The 21,551-nt window shown below is 33.8% G+C and overlaps 2 protein-coding genes across 4 annotated transcripts; both read left to right on the top strand.

Annotated features, from left to right (window-relative positions):
- The first annotated feature begins 6,427 nt into the window (after positions 1-6,427).
- On the top strand, positions 6,428-7,151 carry LOC140810217 (uncharacterized). The gene is made up of 3 exons (XM_073168089.1): positions 6,428-6,674; positions 6,789-7,088; positions 7,147-7,151. The coding sequence occupies exons 1-3, from the start codon at positions 6,428-6,430 to the stop codon at positions 7,149-7,151; spliced, it is 552 nt and encodes a 183-aa protein (XP_073024190.1).
- A 7,572-nt stretch (positions 7,152-14,723) lies between these two features.
- LOC140809353 (serine/threonine-protein kinase SAPK7-like) lies at positions 14,724-17,888 on the top strand. Of its 3 annotated transcripts, none has more exons than XM_073166949.1 (10): positions 14,724-14,844; positions 15,078-15,400; positions 15,639-15,713; positions 15,804-15,905; positions 16,035-16,088; positions 16,186-16,278; positions 16,392-16,484; positions 16,708-16,812; positions 16,923-17,021; positions 17,309-17,888. In XM_073166949.1, exons 2-10 carry the CDS (start codon positions 15,281-15,283, stop codon positions 17,630-17,632), a joined length of 1,065 nt encoding a protein of 354 aa, XP_073023050.1. In that variant the 5' UTR covers positions 14,724-14,844; positions 15,078-15,280; the 3' UTR covers positions 17,633-17,888. The 3 variants fall into 3 exon arrangements, with proteins under 3 accessions (XP_073023050.1, XP_073023049.1, XP_073023048.1); XM_073166948.1 differs by having other exon boundaries at positions 14,733-14,844; positions 14,996-15,400; XM_073166947.1 differs by lacking the exon at positions 14,724-14,844 and having other exon boundaries at positions 14,854-15,400.
- Positions 17,889-21,551: the final 3,663 nt, after the last annotated feature.

Below are 21,551 nucleotides of genomic sequence, written 5' to 3'. Positions count from 1 at the left end.
AGAGCGGTGTACAATTCAGTGAATCAATCATAGATCAAACCATGTCTTTCGGTGTTTGATTATGACGTTCTGACACATCATTCAGCTGGGGTGGGGTCCATTTTGAGAGAATGACATTTTCTTTAAGATAATATTTGAATTTAATAATCAAGAATTCTCCACATCGATCATATCGAAGTGTTTTAATACTTTTTTTCTATTTGTTTCTATATTTAGACTCTGAACTCTTTGTACTTTTCAAAAGCTTCAGAGTTATATTTCATTAAATATACATACTTATACTTCGAATGATCATCAATAAAGGTAATGAAGTAATAATGTTCATATTTGATGCTAATAATTAGATGACCACACACATATATATGTGTATCAAATTTTATAGATCATGCGTATGTTCTAATTTTCTAGGAAAGAAGTCTTGATTATTTTTTACTTTAGGCATGAATTACATGTATCAAAAGAGTTTGTATCTGACAAGTCAAACATACTCTCTCTCACTACCTATCGTGTCATTCTTCAGAAAATACGTAATAGTCTAGCGCACCACAAATGTACATGGTTTAGATTATCTTGTTTTCTATTGTTTATTGTTGAAATTATTTGAACATTGTTTTATGGAATATTACCGTATTTTTTGAAATTTAGCTATTTTCAGAACATTTATGCTCTAAATACTTTTCAACGTCCAAGCTTAAACATACTCTTTCCGGTAACTCGCGTATCATTCTTTGGAAAATATGTAATAGTCTAGCTTACCACAAAAGTATTTGGTTTAGATTATCTTGTTTTTTATTGAAATTATTTGGACATTGTTTGATGGAATATCACAATATTTGCATGTGTGCAGTCATGAGCTCTTATATAGTAATATGCCTCAGCGTACAAGTTTGAGCACTATAAAACTCTTGTATTGTATATTCAAATAAGTTCGAGCATCATACAACTCTTGCATATGCATTTGAATACCAACAACATTCACTCTTTTTTCAAACTACTTTTGTAGTAAAGTGGACATAGAAGTCATCATATAACACTTAACTTGCAACTTATGGTCTCACAAGCTTCTACTAGTTCAGAAAAATTGTCATTATATGCATATCTTTGGAGGAGATATTAGTGAGCGTGTATGCAATCCCTAACCCATATCAAAACAAACTTTTAATTCGTTAGCCAATCCTGATAGTTATGTCCAATTAACTTTGTTTTGATAGAGTATTGTGTATAATGAATTGCGTTACGAAATCATGAATATACTAAATATGGAAATAAATAACAATTTGCTGACTATTTTAAAGTATTTTATAAGGCATAAAATATAGAATTTTGTTTTATGGATTACCTCACAGTATTTTGATATTTTCACCACCCTATGATAAAACGGACTTTTATGAGTACACATGACCCAATTGTTGAATCAGGATCCCGAATAATATCAGTCAATCACAATTTCCAAAATACAGAGCCTAATTGTAACCCCTTGCAACCTCCACATAATACCTCATGTTTGATGACGACCCAATAATATGACACCGCTTTTTTTCACGTGTTGAGCCAAACCCATCAATGTCGAATTAATTTACGGTCTCCATGAGATCCCCCAATAATATGAGCCGAAGTCATGAGCATTTCACGTAATTCACATCAAGCATTTAAGTGGAAGTCACGTCTTTTTGTCGTCCAAGCCTCCCAATAATATGAGTTAGATACCAACAACAGGTAACGTTCATCACACAACCAATGTTGATGGAAAACAAGAAAATATTGAATACTTTTAATTTTTATTTTAATGATCTTGATAAAAAATTTGAATCTTATTCAAAATGATATATTTTAATTTTGAAAATTTATCTCATCATTTAATTTTAAAATCGTGTCATGTTTGTTTGTATATTTGGCTAATTCATGCAAATCTTGTTATAATATCAATAATAATAACGATGTTGATGATAATAATAATAATAACGCACAATCTGATTATTAATAATATTTCACATGCATTATAAATAATAAAAGATGATCAATAACCCATAAAAATTTGCTCTGTTAGAGTCATACACAGATCCAATTCCAAAACTTAGGTAAGTGCATGTATGCAAATGTAATATTACATTAGCTTCCAATATTTGAAGTTTTCGATCTTCGAAACTCTTAATGATCGAGGTCCACTATCTTCAAATCTTAATTTCTCATTAAATATAATATTTACATTAAATTTCCATGACACATTGATATAAAAATTTAAGGGTTGAGAACGTGTCACAAACATGCTCACTTAAATAATTGTCAAATAATTTAAAAAATATTAACAATATAAAATATCTTAACATATATCTAGCAAGTTATTAATGACTCTCGATCAAATTTTTGAAATATAATATCAAATATTATAAATAACATATAATATCAAATATTTTAAACATAATATCATATCTTATCATTAAATAATTTATCTTGTAAATTGGTTACTAATCGCCAAAATTAAAATAAATCAATAAACTCTTTTATTTAATTATCCAATTAAGTTACAATAATTAAATTTTTTTGTGAAACAATTTTTTTTATCATAAATAATAAAAATCATATTTCAATAATTTTTTGGGTAAGAAAATTCCTCCAAAATATTTTTCAAGGATAAAATTGATCATTTTTTCCCATAAAATATCAATTTAGTCCGAAATTTAAAAAAAAATCAAAGAACTGAGGTAAAAAAAAAATTCCTTGTGGGGGCAAGGCTGGCCTTGCGTGTCTCCACTGACCGAACAGCTCTGGTAGCAAGGCAATCTTGCTTGTGTCCCAATTTTTTTAAAAAATTGTATTGGTTTAGTTTGGATAGTCTTCACTGCCCATATCTGCAGGGGTTGCCGAGGGTAATTTTTTTTTAAAAAATATGATTTTCAAGGATGCAATTTTCTAAAAATTTCATACGCGGTTAGAAAAAATTTACTCAACGTAATTTAAACAATAAACAACAAAGAATCATACTATTGAGAACCTATATCTGATATCATTGGTGGGGTATATTTTTTCTCACACTGAAGACACAATGGAAGTTTAAAATTTTTTTTCTTTGACATTCAACAGATAAATTGGACGTTGTATGATTCAAATTCATATATAATATGTTTAAAGTTTATTACCTTTGCGTTCTAAATGTTGGATATCAAAATATTCCGGATTTTAAGTGGAGAATGCTATTCACGTAAATGTCTATGAACGATCTGCTAAAATTCTCCTCTTTCCAATCCCTAAGAATTAGGTCCACGACTGAAAGCTTTGTTCCTTGCCGATATTATACTATAAATTTAGACAAAATTTTCGGTGAGAATCAATCATCGAAAACTTATGAGATTCTGGTGGCAGCACGATGATGTTGCGGTGTGGGAAATGAATCGTCAACTACCCGATTTTCTTTAAAATGTACTTGAAACTTTTTTCCCCACTTAAGAATTTGGCAGAAAGTATACATAAATATATGTTAAAGTACTTTTGCATCATTTAAAATAAACCAACCAACTATTATTTGAAAATCCAAAAGAACACATTTAAGACATAAAATCGTAAAAGTCAACCAATTCTAAGCTAACATTATCTCAAAAATTAACTTAACTCCAACATCCTCTCAAAAACCTCTCAAAGGCATCATAAGTCATAAAATTCTTAAAGTAGCTTAAATCATAAACTTAATTTTATTTGCGGAAAACTAGCGAAAATCCAATCAATATCATGCTCACTTGTATCGATCACACGTAGTGAATCTATTGACTCAAAAAACCTTAATCATGATAGCAATTAATACATATACGTTCACAAACAACAAGGAAAATACTTTTAAGAAAATAGCTTTTCATGAATATGCATAATGTAACGTCCCAGAATTTGAAGGTTCACGGGAACTACATGCATGCAAGTTGTCAAATTTCTTATGTATTTTAATTAAATTGTTTTAATTGCATGAACTGATTATGGTAGACATGTTTACATGTTTAAAATGTAGTTTTATTTTAGAATGTATAAAACTGTGTTTTAAAAGATTTTTCGAGATGCGATCGAGGATCGGAAACCGGGGAACATATAAAGGAAATTTTTTGTGTTAAATAAATATTTTTAATTGTTTAATGTTTGGTGTATTTTAAATGGAATTTTCGAAAATGAGGTGTTTTTATGCGTCGAGTCGTATTTTTAAACGGTATTTGATTTTCGATGAAAACACGAACTTTTCGAGATCTCGACTAATATTTTCATAAACTTCACTTAACAAAATATTTTGAATATTACTTAATGGGCTTAGTATTCCATGATTAATGGGCCTAAGATTGCTCTTGTATTTAATTAATAAATAAGGTCCTAAACCCTAACCACTCACAATTAAACTCACGCACACCTCAAGATACTAGGACTCTCATAGGGCTATTCCAGCAGCACACAAAAACGCCCACACACCACACCTTGAAGGTTGCGCGTGAACTTTGAGGGCAAAAAACGCAGCAACTCCCCAGTCTCTCCACCAACGTCCTTCGCATTGCCCAAAGGTGGAGGGAGACTTGTCGGGTGGCCCAAATTTTTTTTAATTAGTATGTATTAGTTTTGGTCCAGCCCAGTTACTATTGGTCCAACCCAATGGTCCAAATTGCAACTAATAAATGGTTATCAAAATGGGCTTAAAAAATGATTTCTCAGGTCCAAAATCCATATTGTTTGATATTGCAAATGAAAAAAAAATTGAAGACAAACATCTTTACAAAAAAAATTGTCAAAACCTCCTGCCAAGTCCCAACCATCGTGTCGCTCATCTACTCTCCTAGCATCAGCCGTGAGCCGCCCGCCCGTCGCGCCACCTTATCCCGGAATTCCGACCGGCAACCACCGTCGCGAGTACTCAAGATAACCGTGCTTCTTGCTTTGTTCTGAGTTCATATTTGATTCTTTTTTGTTTTTCGAATTTGAAAGATTCCATATATCCATTATTGTGATGTTTGTTTATTAATTCATGGCATGTTCCCTAGAATATTATTTTTTGCTCTCATTTTTTTAATGTTTCGTGAACCATGTTCTTGTTTAGTGGAACTGTGGAAGCATGTGTGGTAGGATCCCAACTAATCCTGAACTATTTTTTAGACCATGTTAATATATGGCAGCAGAGGGGATAATCCGAAGGATAACAAACAAATGAAAAATGAAGGATTCAAAGAGAAGATTTTTATGTTGTAGTGCAGCTGAGACCTCTATTGTAACTGCATCGAGTTTTATCATTATAATGCACACACTTTTATTTGCAAATGGAAATTCTCTTGTGGTGCTATTGATGTGTAAATTGGAAATTCTCTAGGAAATTCACAACCAGCTACATCTGTTACTGTAGTGTAGGATTTGGATGTTAGGAACATTTCTTGTGAATTCATTGGTACAATTTTATATTCGTGAGTATTTTTAGAATTTGATGTAAGGTACACTTGTGACTTGAATTGATATTTTGTGAGAACAATGGTTAGCAAGGCAAGGAAATACTTTAAATTATTGGATACTTTCTGCTGTTTCAATTCACAATTTCAACATATCAATAGTTGATTGTGTCGTTAGTGCGTGTTATGTGGTCACACTTCTGGATTTCATCGTATGTTTGTATTTTGAATCATAGAATGGTCCCTCGAGCATGTCAAATCTAAATTTAATAATTTTTTTATATTAGGTTATTTTACTGTCAAATCAAGAGAGAAAGAGGAGAAACAATATTTTATCATTCTTTCAGCCAAGAAATGACAATCCTTCATCATCTGAGAGGGTCGAGACTCATGCATCCATTAATATTGAGGAGCCCGAAACTCCTTCTAAATCTCAAAGAGTTTGTGTTTGATGAAACTTCCCTTGAACGAGATCTTGGATTGTCTATTTCGATGTTGCGACATCCTGTTAATCATCGTGATGAAATTAGATGAGCTTATATCAAAATGGGGTCATATCAACCTAAATCGTTTGAATACCCACGATCTGAATCAGGAAAGCAATATCGTCGATTTCAATATACATGGTTTAAAAAGTTTTCATGGTTAGAGTATTCTCCTCAGAAGGATGCAGTATTTTGTTTTCCCTGCTATTTTTTTGAATTAAGTGAAGCACAACAATCTACATTTACAATTGAAGGGTTTAGAAGTTAGAAATGCGTTAATGATGTAGCAAAGTATGTTTTTTTGTCTCACATGAGAAGTTCTAACTCGACACACAATAATCTTCAAAATATGTTGTTGATTTGATGAATGTCACTAGTCATATAGATAAAGTTATGAATCGATAAACTTCTGAACATATTCAAAAAAATCGGTTAAGGCTTGCAGCAACAATTCAGTGCGTCCATTGGTTTAGTTTGCGAGCATGTGGATTGAGAGGTCATGATGAATCTTCATATTCCCAAAATCGTGGTAATTTCATTGAGATGTTAAAACTATTGGGGAAATGGAATGCTAGTATTGGTGATGTTATCTTAGATAAGGCTCCTGGAAATGCAAGATATACCTCACAAGAAGTTCAAAAAGAAATCTTGCATATTATTGGTAATAGAGTCAGAAATAAAATTCATGATGAAATTAGAGATTCTAAGTTTTGTATTTTGGTGGATGAAGCGAAAGATGTATCTAACAAAGAAAATATGGCTATAATTTTGAGATTTGTTGATGCCCATGGTTTTTTGCGGGAGATTTTTTTTCAAATTGTACATGTTCATGGCACCACAGCTGCAACACTCAAGAAAGAACTCACTAGATATAATCTAGAAATTCATAATATGTGAGGTCAAGGGTATGATGGTGCTAGTAACATGAGTGGTGCTTTTAAAGGATTGCAAGCTTTATTTCTTGAAGATTGCCAATATGCATATTATGTACATTGTTTTGCCAATCGACTCCAACTAGCATTAGTTTCAGCAGCTGAAAAGGAGATCTCTATATGGCTTTTCTTTTCAAATCTGACGACTATTGCCAATCTTGTTACATATTCTTCCAAGCGCAATGCCAAGTTACAATCTTATCAAGTTAATGAAATTGCACGTTCTATTGTTACCGGTGAACGTGAGACTGGGCGAGGAACTAATCAGATTGGTACTTTGCATCGAGCATGTACTACTCGTTGGATCTCCCATTTTGAATCTATTTGCAGATTGATAGATATGTATGATGCAACTATTAATGTGCTCGAAAACATTATCATTGATGACACCTCTACTTCAATGCGCGGGGAAGCTGGTGGTTCATTAATAGTGATGAAGTCTTTTGATTTTATTTTTATTTGTATTTGATGCATAAAATTTTGGGGATCACAAATTTGCTTTGCCGTGCCTTGCAACAAAAATCTCTTGATATCATAAGTGCAATGGATTTGGTCTCTACGACTAAAGAACTTTTCCTGAGATTGAGAAGTGATGGTTTTGATATTCATCTTTCGTATGTAAAATCATTTTGCACAAGATTGGATGCTGATATACCAGGGATGAGTTCTCATTATAAGCATTCTAATCGTTCATGCCAGAAAAAAGATACTATCACAGTTGAACATCACTTTCATTATGATATATTTAATGTTGCAATAGATTTTCAGTTGGAAGAATTAAACTCTAGATTCAGTGATGAGACAGTTAAACTTCTAATTCTCAGCTCTGCTTTGGATCAAAACATAATTTTAAATGGTTCAACATTGACAAGATTTGTATTCTCGCTGAGAAGTATTATCCCGAGGACTTCACTGAATAGGAAATGCATCATTTGAGGTGTCAGCTATAACATTTTGAGCTCGATGTAGTTTGTCATGAAGATTTTCAGAAAATGCCCACTATCTCGAGATTGTGAGGGTTATTTGAAACAAAAAAGTTGCAACATTATAATTTGATTGACAAGTAGATCCGTCTAGTTTTAACTTTGCATGTTTCCACGGCAACTACGGAGCGTGCATTTTCGGCTATGAAACATGTTAAAACAGTTTTTCGTAGTAAAATGAGAGATTGTTTTCTGACAGATTCTATGATTATATATATTGAGAGAGAGTTTGCTTCAAATATAGACTCAGATTCTATAATTGATGATTATTATACTTTGAAGAATCGTAGATAACAGCTTCAATAGTAAGATTATGTCTATACATATTATCTGTGTATATTTTAGTTTATAAATATTTAATTTAATCATATAACACATTAATTGAATGGTTTTAGAGATATTCGTTTTATTTGATCTTCATTAAATTTTCTTGCAGGCGATGATGAAGATATAATATTACATTGTCACTGTTTTGTCGGTTTCTGAATCTTATGAGTTCAATAACCAAAATATTGAAGATATTGTTAATGAAATTTTTTTTGAGACTACGATAAACTTGTATCATAGTTATGATTTTAATTGTTATGGATTATTTTGTTTTTTGTAGAAAAAATTTAGCCCAGGTAGATTTCAAATCCTTGCTCCGCCACTGGCATCGCCAACTTGTTCTCAATCGTAGGCACGCCTTAACTTTCTTTCAAAAATCTTTCACATCATATTATGTGTATTTAACCATTCTTGCATGAAAAACATGATGCACATCTTTTATTTTCGTTTTTTGACATGCCATTATCAAAAACTTATGTTTGTATGATTTAAAACTCATGTATATGGTGCATAAATGGGCTGCCATCCTAGGTCAATAAAAAAGGACGAATTTCAGAGGGTTTAGGAGCCTAGGCAAGGCTGCATAAGGGCTGGACCATAGGTAAGCCAAGGTTGAACGAAAAGTGCATCTTACGGGGATATGGTTTCGTTTTGGGTTTCCTTGATGGGTTGGGCAGCTGGCTGCTGTTCAGGCATGTCCAGGGGTCCTATGAGGGTGGTCTTGTTGCCCTAGATGAGAGGAGTTAGGCTTAACGGAGAGACGAGAGAATTGCTTGCTGAATTTTTTTTCAAACTTGCGTGACTATCCTTCAAGACTTTCGTGTGGTGTGTGCTGATGAAGAGTCCTAGCTTTCTAGGTGATGTGTGCATGTGTGTTTGTGTGGTTATGGTGAGGGTTTTTGGGTTATATTTTAATTAAAACACATGGTGCAAGTTTCGAAAATACATATTAAAATATATCATATATTAAATAATTTAAAATAATTATTTAATAAAAATATTTTCCCTCGTATGGTCTCCGGTCTCCGTTTCTCGATCGCCTCTCGAATAAATTTTAAAAACACATTTTTATGCATTCTAGTAGAAATTACATTTTAAACATGTAAACATACATACCATAATCAATTTGTGCAAATAAAATAATTAAATTAAAATACACAATAAATTTGATAACTTGCATGCATGTGGTTCACGTGAACTTTCAAATTTTCGGGAACACGTTACATAAAAGGTGGTCATGGTCATGGGTGTGTTCCAAGAGAAGTTGGACGAATTTTAGGGTTGTGATATAAGAGAAAAAGTCTAACTTGTAAATTTGACATATATTATCATATTTAAGACTCCCAAGTTAGAATAGTACTAGGACTTACTTAGAGTTTTTACCCTTGTCAAAAACTATACTATTTTTTTTGTCTAATTTCATACTAATTAGAGTTGTACTAGAACTCTTCTAGATCAAGTATCTCTCTTTTTGTCAAATATTTCATGTATTATTTTCAAAGTTGAAAATACATTATATAATTAAATAATTATTAATTATTTAAATAATTAATTATAGACTTTTTCTATAATATTCCTTGAAAATTTTACATTATTCATAACTAATTATTTAATATTTAATTAGCATATTCTAGATTTACTAATTAAATAATTGCGACTATATCATAATCTCGATCGAAAATCAGACAACGCTAATGTGGCGAGGAAAAAACCTGGTTACTATAATGATAATTGAAATTTCGAAAATCAAATTTGCAAATGACTCGTATTTTACAGTTGTCTATTTTGGAATATCTTCACTAAATTAGACAGTTCTACTCTTCTCATTAAATGAACCAGTCAAGCTAACTTTCACAAATTTCAAATATAAAATATACTTATAAAGAGTATTTTAAATTGGACTAAATCGGATCGATCGGTTCGACCGAGAACTGGTGACGAGTTCATTCCGAAAGTGTTGAAAAACCGTTTGACCGGTCAAATTTGTAAGTACCGGTTGGACCGGCCAAAATCGACCAAAACATATTAAAATCAGTCAAGAATCGGTCCGATCGTTCGCACATTTTAATTTTTTTTAAAAATATATTTTTTATTTTTCTTCAAAATAAATTATTTTTTTATTTAATTTAATTTTTTTTGCTATATGTATATATGATTATTTTGATTTTGAACTGTAACGAACCGTATTTTCATACTCAAAATTTGCGGAAAAATTAAAAATTTTCTTTAATAGAAACATCCATACGGTCGTCACTTCATCATTCATAAAGTATCTTTGAAATCAACCATCACAATTAAAATTTGCTAAAAGAAAAAGCTGTCTCAAAATGTATCACAATCCACTCATAAAATCAGAGTATAGATGTTTTCATGCTTAAAATCTTAAAATAACGTAGGCGGTCCTCGGGTCTAGCCTCCCACTCAGTCCAAGCCTGCCCCTTGGTCACCACCTCCAGTCTCCTCATCAACATATTCACCTGCATCGATCAAGTCTAGTGAGTCTAAAGACTCAACACGTATAAACTGGGATAACGAGTATTAAATAATAAAATCGCATACAACTTTAAAATAGGACATACATAGCTTGAAACTTGAACTTGCGTATTAAAACTTGAACATACATACATACATACTCCGACGTGCCATAACTTAAACTTTTCATAAACATGCTGCATGCTTGAACATACATAACTTCATCATTTTGCGTAGAGGATGTTTCAAAGCAAGTGACCCATACATAATAAACCGCCTGATCAGACAAACCACAGTACTGGGCTGACAGGGACGTATCCACTGCCACATACATGAGGTCCCCGTTCATAATTTAACGGGCTGGTTGGTCCCCGTTCATAATTTAACGCTTCTCAACCATGATCTAACCCGTTCATAATTTAACAGGGTGGAGAGGTCCTCGGCCACGTTCACCGACTTCCAAACCCATTCATAATTTGGTCACAAGACATTTAGCATACCTCAAAAACTTAAAATATTTTCTTTCTTGCACGTCTACATACTTACTTGGCGCTGAGGGATTCGTTGGACTTCGATCGGGGCCGTTGCTGCACATACTAGCATGAATTTGCATACTTAACTTGCATAACTTATCGTAGAAATCATACTTACTCTCGAGTTCAATCATTACTTAGGACATTCTAAAATTTCCCATGACACGACCTTGATAATCCTTGCACTAAACCATGACGTCTAACCTCAAAGCATACTAAATTATTTTTCCCAAAAACGAAGGACACGGACCCCGTACCTACATCCGTGTAGGGGTCCGTGTAGGCTCTGGAAATAGACACCGAAGGAAAGCAAAGGCACGGACCCGTGTCAGGGTCCGGGTAAGGGTCCGTGTAGGTACTGCCTGGTGTGTGTGTCGAAAAAGAAGGGCACGGACCCCGTCTATAGGTCCGGGTCAGGGTCCGTGTACCTATTGTGAAGGGAGAACTCGGAAAGGGGAGGGGCACGGACCCCGTGCCAGGGTCCGTGTCCAGGTCCGTGTACCTACTGTGGTCGCGAACTTACGAAATTTCTGTACATGCTTTGCTTAACATCCTAGACTCGATTACACGGACTATGAAACGACACCCCGAGACCCACCTTAGCATGCCATAACATCAACCAAATTCGTACAAACACCCAAAGCAATGAGTTCACCTTACAACACATACAATTCAAAGCATAGCAATTGACACCAATTCGTTTCCCACGACTCCTAACGCATTCGAGTGCCTATCGACACTATACGACGTATCAAATAACATCCCAACATCATACTAATCATACCTAGGCGCAGCAACGATCACCCGTCGATCCCCAACGAAGCCTGCAACAAAAACTTCAAGAACACAATTTTCGTAAAAGTCGCAGTTTGAGCAGTCCCACGAAAAACATCATAACTCACTCAATTTTCATTCAAAAATCTCGAATTTTATATCAAATCGAAGGTATCAAAAATTTCTACAATTTGCTAGTTGAAAGTTTTCTCAAAATCCCGACAGAAAAATCGCAGTTTTCATCAGAACAGTAAGTTACGAGATTTCAGATCTAAAAAGTATTTCAAACGCATTCAAACCATTTTCCGCTCAAACGACGAACGTCACACATGGATTTTCACGCATAAAATAACACGACGCATACTATGACAAGATCGATGCAGAAAGAACAAATTATACGTGCCTTTTGATATTTAAAATACCGTAACGACGATACCGAAGCGGAGATGGCGTGAGGGTCGATCCGGGACGAACGTGGCGCTAAAATCTTCTAATAAAATTCATGAAAGTTGCTGGAACTTTTCAGAGAGTGGGGCTGCTGCTCTTGGTTCTTAGAACCCTAGGATTTTCTCTTTTAAAAATATAAAATCTGAATGTGTGTGTTTTGGTGTGTGTAAAAACGTGTAAGTGTGTGTGAGTGAGTAATTAGGGGAACAATTTGCTTAATTAAATAATTAATCAAGCTATTTAAAATTCTAACTCCCTTAACAAGTCAATAAAATAATAATTCACTACACACCCTTAATTAAATCCCTTAATTAAAATAACACACACAAAATGCTAACTTTAAAAGTTCAAACTTTTAAATCACTAGATAGATAAATTTGGATTTAAAATACTAACAACTTAATAAGTTAGTTAAAATACCCCAACCTCAACTTAAAAATAAAATACCACGTTAAAATTGCCAAAATCGTCACCGGTCTTTTCCTCGCGATCCCGCATCGAATATTCGCCTGAATCATGAAACTCAAGAAAACATTTTAACGTGCATCGCATAAGCATGTTTAATTTAAAATGATGCAAATAAATAAATAATGAATTAAAACACAAATTAATGAAATAAACATGCATTAAAACCATTTAATAAAAATACATAAGGAATTTAATGAATTGCACACATGTGGTTCAAGTAGACCTCAAATTTTCGGGACGTCACATGAACTTTATTAAAAATATTATTTTAAAAATATTACCTTATTTAGATTTTTTTATTTTTAAAAAATGTATAATTATATTGGATTATATATATGTTTTTTAAGATTTTAAAAATGTATAATTATATTGGATTATATATATATGTTTTTTAAGATTTTAAAAATTGATAAATAAATATATTTATTATTTATATATAAACATTTAAGATATTTGGAATTCAAAATATATTATTTATGATATTATATTATTGTTTTAAATAGTATAAAAGTTTTCCGTCCAATCTTCGATTTACTCGTCAGATCGGTTGAACCAATTTTTAAAGAAAATCGTTTTGATCACGGGTTTAATTATGAAAAAATTGCTTATAAACTCTTTTATAAGATGTCTGTTCGATCTTATCAAACTATAATAAAAATTAAAATTTTGAATTTGTTTATTTCAATGAGAACACAAAATTTAATACTTGTTTGACCTTCAATATTCAGAGATACAACTAGTCGTGAATTCATAACTTCATGTGATTCAAGGCAATGTTTGTCTTTAGTCAAGCTTAACCCAGTTAGCCATATTTCTTTCATCAACCCTTGATCAAGAACATCATATATCAAGTCTGATTGTACAAATCAGATCATGATAAGATCGTTTAGTAGCATCGTCTCATGATCCCATAGGTATCACTCATAGTGTCTGAACTTGTAGGTTATGGTTAATGTATATTACGACGCTTTCAACTCATATATCTAGATCAAATATGCAACCATTGATATATCGACAATTGCAAATGAATTTGAAAACGTTGTGATATATCTTTGAGTAATCATAATGACATTGTGTGTGGAACTAAGAAACACTTTTCCTTAAAGCACGACTCATACTCTGGCCAGAAATTCTTAGCACTATTATCAAACATGATATATATATATATATATATATATATATATGTATATATATATATATATACGTGTTTTTTTTATTGTCACGTACTATATTCAGATTTTAAAACTTTGGTTTGAGTATATAATTTGTTCTCTAGCAATCATTGTTGGTTATAATAATTGTCCTTGTTTGGTAGAGCGATCGAACCATGATGCTTGAGCTGCTGTTCGGTTTAAAATATTTGAGTTGCACCATTACCACCATCTATAGCTTTTGGTAAAGCGACAATCGCTCGGTCCTACAATTGGTATCAGAGCCAAGATCATGTGTTCGATTCCCATTGATCGCAAGGAGTGCAATTATTGGGAGGGAGGGTACAATAATTGTCCTTGCTTGGTAGAGCGATCGAACCGTGGTGCTTGAGCTGCTGTGCGGCTTAAAATATTTGAGTTGCACAATTACCACCAGCTATAGCTTTTGGTAAAGCGACAAACGCTCGGTCCTATAATTATTGTTAACCGTGACACAATTTGTTTAATATACTCGTTTCTTGCATATTTTAATATTCCTCACGTCAATTTAATGTAAAAGTTTTTTCGATTGTGTTGGTCAAGACTTGCAATGGTTGAATTTGAACCAAATCAGCACTTTGTCCTTTTCAATTTTTAATAGAATGAAATCAACAATCATCTAAAATCAAATAATAAATAATGTAAAGGAGACGAACTGATATAATTTATACTACGAGGGCTTTTCAGGACATTGGGTATAATTCAAGGGGCAAAATGCTATTAACCTTGATGCACTTTTGAGATCATGCCCCCATAGACATTGCTTTTTGGCGAATAATAAAGACGTGCCATTCTCCAGAATTCAGCAATTCGTCAAATTTCTCCAAATCCCAGGTATAAATTCAATCATTTTCATAGTTTCCTCCGAAAACCCATTTTGATTCCTGTGAATTTCTGCTAATTTTTCAATCTTCCAGTGTCAGAAAACCCTAGTTTTGCCAATATTGTGCTGCGATTGATAGTTTCATTTTTCCTTTTCAAACAGGAGGATTTTCTTAAGAATTCAGTTCGATAGAGGTTGAATTATAGTTAATCGAAGCTTAAAGTTTCTTCTTGTTTTTTCTCAGCGTTCAATTTTGGGGGTTTTCTCAATCTTCAAAGTATCACATCAAAGTTTGAGTTTCTAAGTAAAGCTTTCGATTTTCGGAGCTAAGATTTCTTCTATTCATCTGTCGTGGTGTGTGAAGTGAACTTGGATCTTTTGAAATTTGGTGGTTAGAGCTTTGAGTTTAAGAAGGTTGGTGTAGTAGACGGATTAAATAAGAGTAAAATGGAAAATTACGAGCTTGTGAAGGACATAGGGTCTGGAAATTTCGGGGTGGCCAGGCTTATGAGGAAAAAGGATACCAAGGAGCTTGTTGCTATGAAATACATTGAAAGAGGACACAAGGTTTGCGCTATTGATATTCGTCAGCAGTCAGAAATTCTTGCGTCAGTTGATGGTTTTATTGCTTGATATTTGTATTTGGCGTTATGTAATGTTTGTGGATATGAAACTTTAGATTCACATTACTCATTATGCAGTTAAACATCTAAGCTTGTACTTAATACGGTCATACATGTAGTCCATGAAGTTGTGATGTTTGACCATCAAGAAGCTTGACTGTCATTTGTGATTTTTGTTCTAGATTGATGAGAACGTGGCTCGAGAGATCATTAATCATAGATCACTTCGGCATCCAAATATAGTTCGATTCAAGGAGGTAACAAACCTGAATTTCTATTAATTTTCTAATATCCTAATCGGTGATTTGAAACTCTGGTGTTTTCTGTTGTGGGTCTTGGATTTGCAGTTGGTTTTAACACCAACGCATCTAGCTATTGTTATGGAGTATGCTGCAGGTGGAGAGCTCTTCGAGAGAATCTGCAATGCTGGAAGATTCAGTGAAGATGAGGTATGTTAATACCAGTTACTGGGCTTTGATCTTTTGAAAAATCGATACAGCTGATTAGAAGAAATGTGGTTTTGTTTCTACTTTCTACCTCTTGAATATACTATGATCTATAGTTTCCTACAATTTCAGGCGAGGTATTTCTTTCAGCAACTTATATCTGGAGTCAATTACTGCCACTCTATGGTGAGAGAAACTTAAGATTTGTGCTGGTTCATTTTTAGATGCTTGAATTTGCTTTATGTATCTCTGGATTTTAGTTAATTGTGTTTCTGATATGCAGCAAATATGCCATCGCGACTTGAAGCTGGAGAATACCCTATTGGATGGAAGCCCAGCCCCACGCCTTAAAATATGCGATTTCGGTTACTCAAAGGTTTTGCACAATTGTATACAAAGTTAAAGATTATTGTTGGTATAACACTTGTGTTAGAAGTAGCTTTTGTGCATGAAACAACATTAATGTAGTATGCTGTTTTTATCGTTTAGTCATCTCTTCTTCATTCGAGACCCAAATCCACAGTGGGCACTCCTGCTTATATTGCTCCAGAGGTGCTATCTAGAAGAGAATATGATGGAAAGGTAAGCATCTTATTGCGATTCTCTATTTGGTCCATATTAGTACTGTTTGTTGGTATCGCTGTTTAATTTTGTTTACGTTTCTTCTCATGAAAACTTTTATATCAACTGTTTGTATTTTTGGTCTCCGCAGATTGTCTGAGTACGCACAAATGTAGTGTTCATGCATGTATGTAGCATAATTATTGGTGGGAAATCCCTTTAACTTTGGTTGGTTTCTCTCCAGCTGGCCGATGTTTGGTCTTGTGGTGTGACTCTATATGTCATGCTGGTTGGAGCATATCCTTTCGAAGATCAAGATGATCCAAAGAACTTCAGGAAAACCATCCAAGTAAGTGTTTTCGTTTCAGTCTGTGCATTGTGGCTAGGCTTTGATTTATTTATAAGTTGATGTGTTTTAATTGTGTAGTGTACACTCATAAATTTTGTTCCTTCGACCAGAGAATCATGGCGATTCAGTATAAGATACCCGAGTATGTTCACATATCTCAAGATTGTAGGCACCTCCTTTCTCGCATATTTGTTGCCAATCCATCAAGGGTATGTTCTCTCTTGATTTCTGATTTACCGAATAACAAACATCATACTTATTTTGGTGGCAACTAGTGCTCTCATAATCAAGATTTACATTATTTTTTGGAAACTCTTATGATGCTCTGTACATATTTTTTGGTGACAGGGCTATTTATTTGTGGTAGCATTAAACGCTTTTAATTGTGTAACCTGTTGGCTAAAATCCGTTTGGAAAATTAACATAAGTTCTTGTTTGCTTTTTCTATTATTGTGATTGCCAAATGCTACCTGTCTCATAGTTGATTTAAATGCAGAGAATCTCGATTAAAGACATCAAGTCACACCCATGGTTTTTGAAGAATTTACCTAGAGAATTAACAGATGCAGCTCAAAGTGCGTATTACCATAGAGAAAACCCAACCTTTTCCGTTCAATCCGTGGAGGTTATTATGAAAATCGTGGAAGAGGCTAAAACTCCTCCTCCAGTCTCTCGCTTGGTTGGAGGCTTTGGGTGGGGAGGTGAAGAGGACGACGATAAAGAGGAAGACATAGAAGAGGAAGAGGAAGATGATGAAGAAGATGAATACGATAAACAAGTGAAGGCCGTGCATGCCAGTGGGGAAGTGCCTCTCGTATGAGGCATATAAAGTGAGAGAGCATGGTGCTCTTCCGTGGTTGTAGCATGTAAATTTCTAGTGTTGCGTCTGCTTGAGTGCAGGTTGATTTCCTTGTTCTTGTTTGCATAGACAATGATTGTGGTGTGTGGATTAAATTAGCTTTTGTTGCCATTACTTATTTATGTTTTTATGGAACGGTCTGTATTTTGATGTGAAGTATTTAAGACCACATGTGAAAACCTTTTAAATTGGTGATTTTTAGTTGGTTGCAACACTATCTCCTATTTGTTTCTTGTATTTGATATTTCCCTAAATTGGGCTACTTCAGAGTATACTTTGCCTATGTACTCGGGAAGTTTATTCAATCATCAAACCATGTCCTATTATTCTGTGGAAAATTGGTTGAAGTATGCTGCAACATTTGCTTTGTGGTCTTTGTACGCTCGGTGTTTGACCCGAGCCAAATTCCCCTCAGACCATGATTGAAATTATGGATTTAAGCGACGTACCAAGTCGTACCATTTTCGCAACAGAACTGGGTTCCGACGAATTTTTTTGGATGTTCATGTCGATCTAAACTCAGAATGGAGCGTTAAAACTCTTGCCCGTCTGCTACTGTAAATTTATTCTCTCTCATTCTATTTGGTCAACTAAATCCAATAATTGAACAGTTACACTAAAAGGCCAATATTTGCAGCGGGGAAAAAAAACCAATATCGATACCTTTAAAGAATTGTAACTTAATATTTCACTTTTTCCTAAGAACAAATCCTCTTATTTCACCGCCCCAACTGAATCCGCTCTCACTCTTCTCAACTTCTGAGTCTCACTTGAAATACATTCCCTGTAAAAAACAGCATAAACAACATCAACTCCTTGCAGATTCGGATGCTAAACAAACCCTTGTCAGACCATCTAATCCAACAGTGATAATGTTTTATAAACGCAGCCGCAACCTATGTAGTCGGCACCATCAATACATGCTTTCTCAGCTTGTTGAGGTGTTTTGCATGAGACACCAATGACTTTGTTCTAGCAACATGAGCAGGCATGTCAGACTGTCCGAGATGAACTCCGTCTGCGTCACAAACAAGGGCAATGTCGATTCTGTCATTGATCAGGAAAGGTACTCCGGCGGCATATTTGTCGGCATGTTTTAGCTGCTTCCAGAAAGTCGTTGATGTCAATATCCTTTTTCTCTGCAATGTAACAGGTATTGGCTGGCATCAATAAGAGGAGAACAACAATGCAACAAAGATTCATATCCAAGCTTTAAAGGAAAATCATAGGAGACATAAGTTGAAAAAATAAAGGTAAACTTTTTTGCTTTCTTCTTTTGGCTCGGGGAGGGTACATGTGTGTACAGGGTTAATTTCTCCTTGATCAAAGCCTGCTGAAAACATATCCGTACAGAACAAGATCCCACACAAGTTCAGCAACCAATGGAAAATACGACCCGTTAGACCGTCTCACACAAGTTTTTGCCTAATTGGAATGCTCATCTCCATTTAATTTCAAGATTGATTCTGTTCATGTCTTGTTCCATTCATTCATACCAATCATCTCCCAGAGGTCCGAAATCCTCACACAGAAGAGTGCCATTGAACTTTTTACTTTTATCATGTAATATTATAACTCTTTTAAAAAACAAAAAAATGTTATAAGATTGTCTCATAATTTAATTTGTTAGAAAATTCTTATTTACTCGATCCATAATAATATTATTTTTTATATATAAAATATTAATTTCACTCTAATATGAATAAGATCAGTTCATCCCAATAATATAAATGAGTAGGTCTCTTGTGAGACGGTCTCACAAATCTTTTTATCTGTGAGACAAATCAATCCTACCGATATTCACAATAAAAAGTAATACTTTTAGCATAAAAAATAATATTTTTTCATGGATGACCCAAATAAGAGATCCGTCTCACAAAATACGACCCGTGAGATTGTCTCACACAAGTTTTTGCAATATAAATTCGTGAGACTGTCTATCAGTCTCACCTAAAACATTATGTGGAAAAAAAACAATAGTAAAATTATCATATTATCTCATTATTAATTTGAAAAAACAAATATAATATTTGATATACCTAATATATTAAACAAAATATTTGTAGAGATATAATTTTATAGCATTACTCGTTTGTGGGTAGTATTAATATTAGTAATCCAGAAACTTAAATATAATAAAATATTTTAAACAATGTAAATAATATAGAAGAATTATAATAAGAATATATATAGATAATATAGAATAATTTTAATAAGACGTGTAAAATATAAAATATAATTTTTAAAATATTTAGAAGTTTTTTTTTTTTTTGGGCAAGGGAAGTTAATTTTTTTAAAATAATTCAAAATATAATATAAAATTATGATAACTATACAAGAAATAAGTATTTTGACCACAAATAAAATAGTTTTGATATGATATTATGTTTGGATGAAAACAAAGAACTAACAAATAAAAGTAGTCACGGACATTCAGAGATTCCAAACCCCCCCACCCAGAAGAACCGATGAATCAATGCAATGGTAATATGAATGCTGAATCAAAAGACAAAAGTATTCAATATAAGTTATAGTTAAAGACAAATTATATCGGTCATTTTCTGATAACAGTACGGAATCTCAACAAGATCAAATATAACTGTTGAAACAAGCTAATATACAACGGGAAGAATTCATAAAGATCAAGTAAAATGACCGAGAACACGAAAATGGTCAATCAACATTATCTAAGAATGCATGTTCGTTCTTGGATCACCATGTATGTCCAACTTCTCAAGTAGATAGTATCCATATTAATGCTCACATATTACTGCCATGTTAGCTCAATTAAGGAGCACCTCAGAGCATCCTAGCACAACTTCACATTCATATCAAACCATCAAGGCTCAAGAGTTCTCACTTAGTACAACTTCATGTTGCTAACCCTCTCAACCTCCACACCAATCTATTCATAGAGATGAAGTAGAATTGTTTTCGATGTTATAGTTAACCTGTAATGTCTCAGATTCGACGACTATTTCCACTGTATCAATACGAGTCTTTTCAGCGTGCTTATGTCCTCACTAAGAAGTTTCATAGGGTGCGTGTGAGCGAGGACATAAGCACATTGGAAAGACTCATCTTGGTACAGTGAGAACAGTCGTCGAATCTGGGACGTTACAGTTGGTATCAGAGCCGATCTCTCCTAGTACGGTGTGGTTCGAGGACGAACCAAGCGAAAACTGGTGGGCATGTGAGGCTCAGGGCCGAAGTGAACGGGGGGTGATCGTCGGTGCCATGAGATTGCACGGACAATGAGCAGCTCCTGGCAGGCTTCTAGGCGAAGGAAACATGAATGAACTGACCTTACACCGGAAGGAAAGAGATTCCAAAACAGTTCAAATATGAGACTATGTAGTTGAGAAGGGTTTAAAAGATTTTATAGGTACTACTCATATCAAGAAAGTGCATCTTCTTTTCGGTAGCCCATCACATAAGAACTCCAAAATTAAGCTTGCTTGACTTAGGGTAATTTTGGGATAGGTAACCCCCTAAGAAGTTTTTTAGGGTGTGTGTGAGTGAGGACATAAGCACACTGGAAAGACTCGTCTTGATACATTAAGGACAGTCGTCGAATCTGGGTCGTACATAACCTCCAAACTTGTTTGAATGAGCAATTATAGATCAGTTGAAGCTTGTCGTATCAGCTGACTAATAATGTTATGAGTATCATTTGAGAGTGTGACATTAACTGACATGAGTTTGTACTTATATAAATCAAAGTCTTCTAGTCAATCATTTTAAAAATGCAAGAAGTGGCGATGTAAAGGGGTTTGGTCCTCGTATTTTCAAAAATAAACTTGTGTGTTTATTTATCTATTTTTCAATCAGATCAGTTCTGACACATATCTTTTATCGATTTATATGCTTTATTATTTGT

This window comes from Primulina eburnea, chromosome 13 (genome assembly GCF_022965805.1).
Source record: "Primulina eburnea isolate SZY01 chromosome 13, ASM2296580v1, whole genome shotgun sequence".
Taxonomy (NCBI): domain Eukaryota; kingdom Viridiplantae; phylum Streptophyta; class Magnoliopsida; order Lamiales; family Gesneriaceae; genus Primulina; species Primulina eburnea.
The sequence above is the reverse complement of the archived record's forward strand: the minus strand, read 5'-3'. Positions and strand labels throughout refer to the sequence as shown.

Excerpts from the sequence above, each read along its gene's own strand:
- LOC140809353 (XM_073166949.1), top strand. The coding sequence starts at position 15,281 with ATGGAAAATTACGAGCTTGTGAAGGACATAGGGTCTGGAAATTTCGGG. Across the intron at positions 15,714-15,803 it reads ATATAGTTCGATTCAAGGAG|TTGGTTTTAACACCAACGCA; the intron begins GTAACAAACCTG and ends TTGGATTTGCAG. Across the intron at positions 16,279-16,391 it reads GCGATTTCGGTTACTCAAAG|TCATCTCTTCTTCATTCGAG; the intron begins GTTTTGCACAAT and ends TTTATCGTTTAG.
- LOC140810217 (XM_073168089.1), top strand. The coding sequence starts at position 6,428 with ATGTTAAAACTATTGGGGAAATGGAATGCTAGTATTGGTGATGTTATC. Across the intron at positions 6,675-6,788 it reads GAGATTTGTTGATGCCCATG|GGTATGATGGTGCTAGTAAC; the intron begins GTTTTTTGCGGG and ends TGTGAGGTCAAG.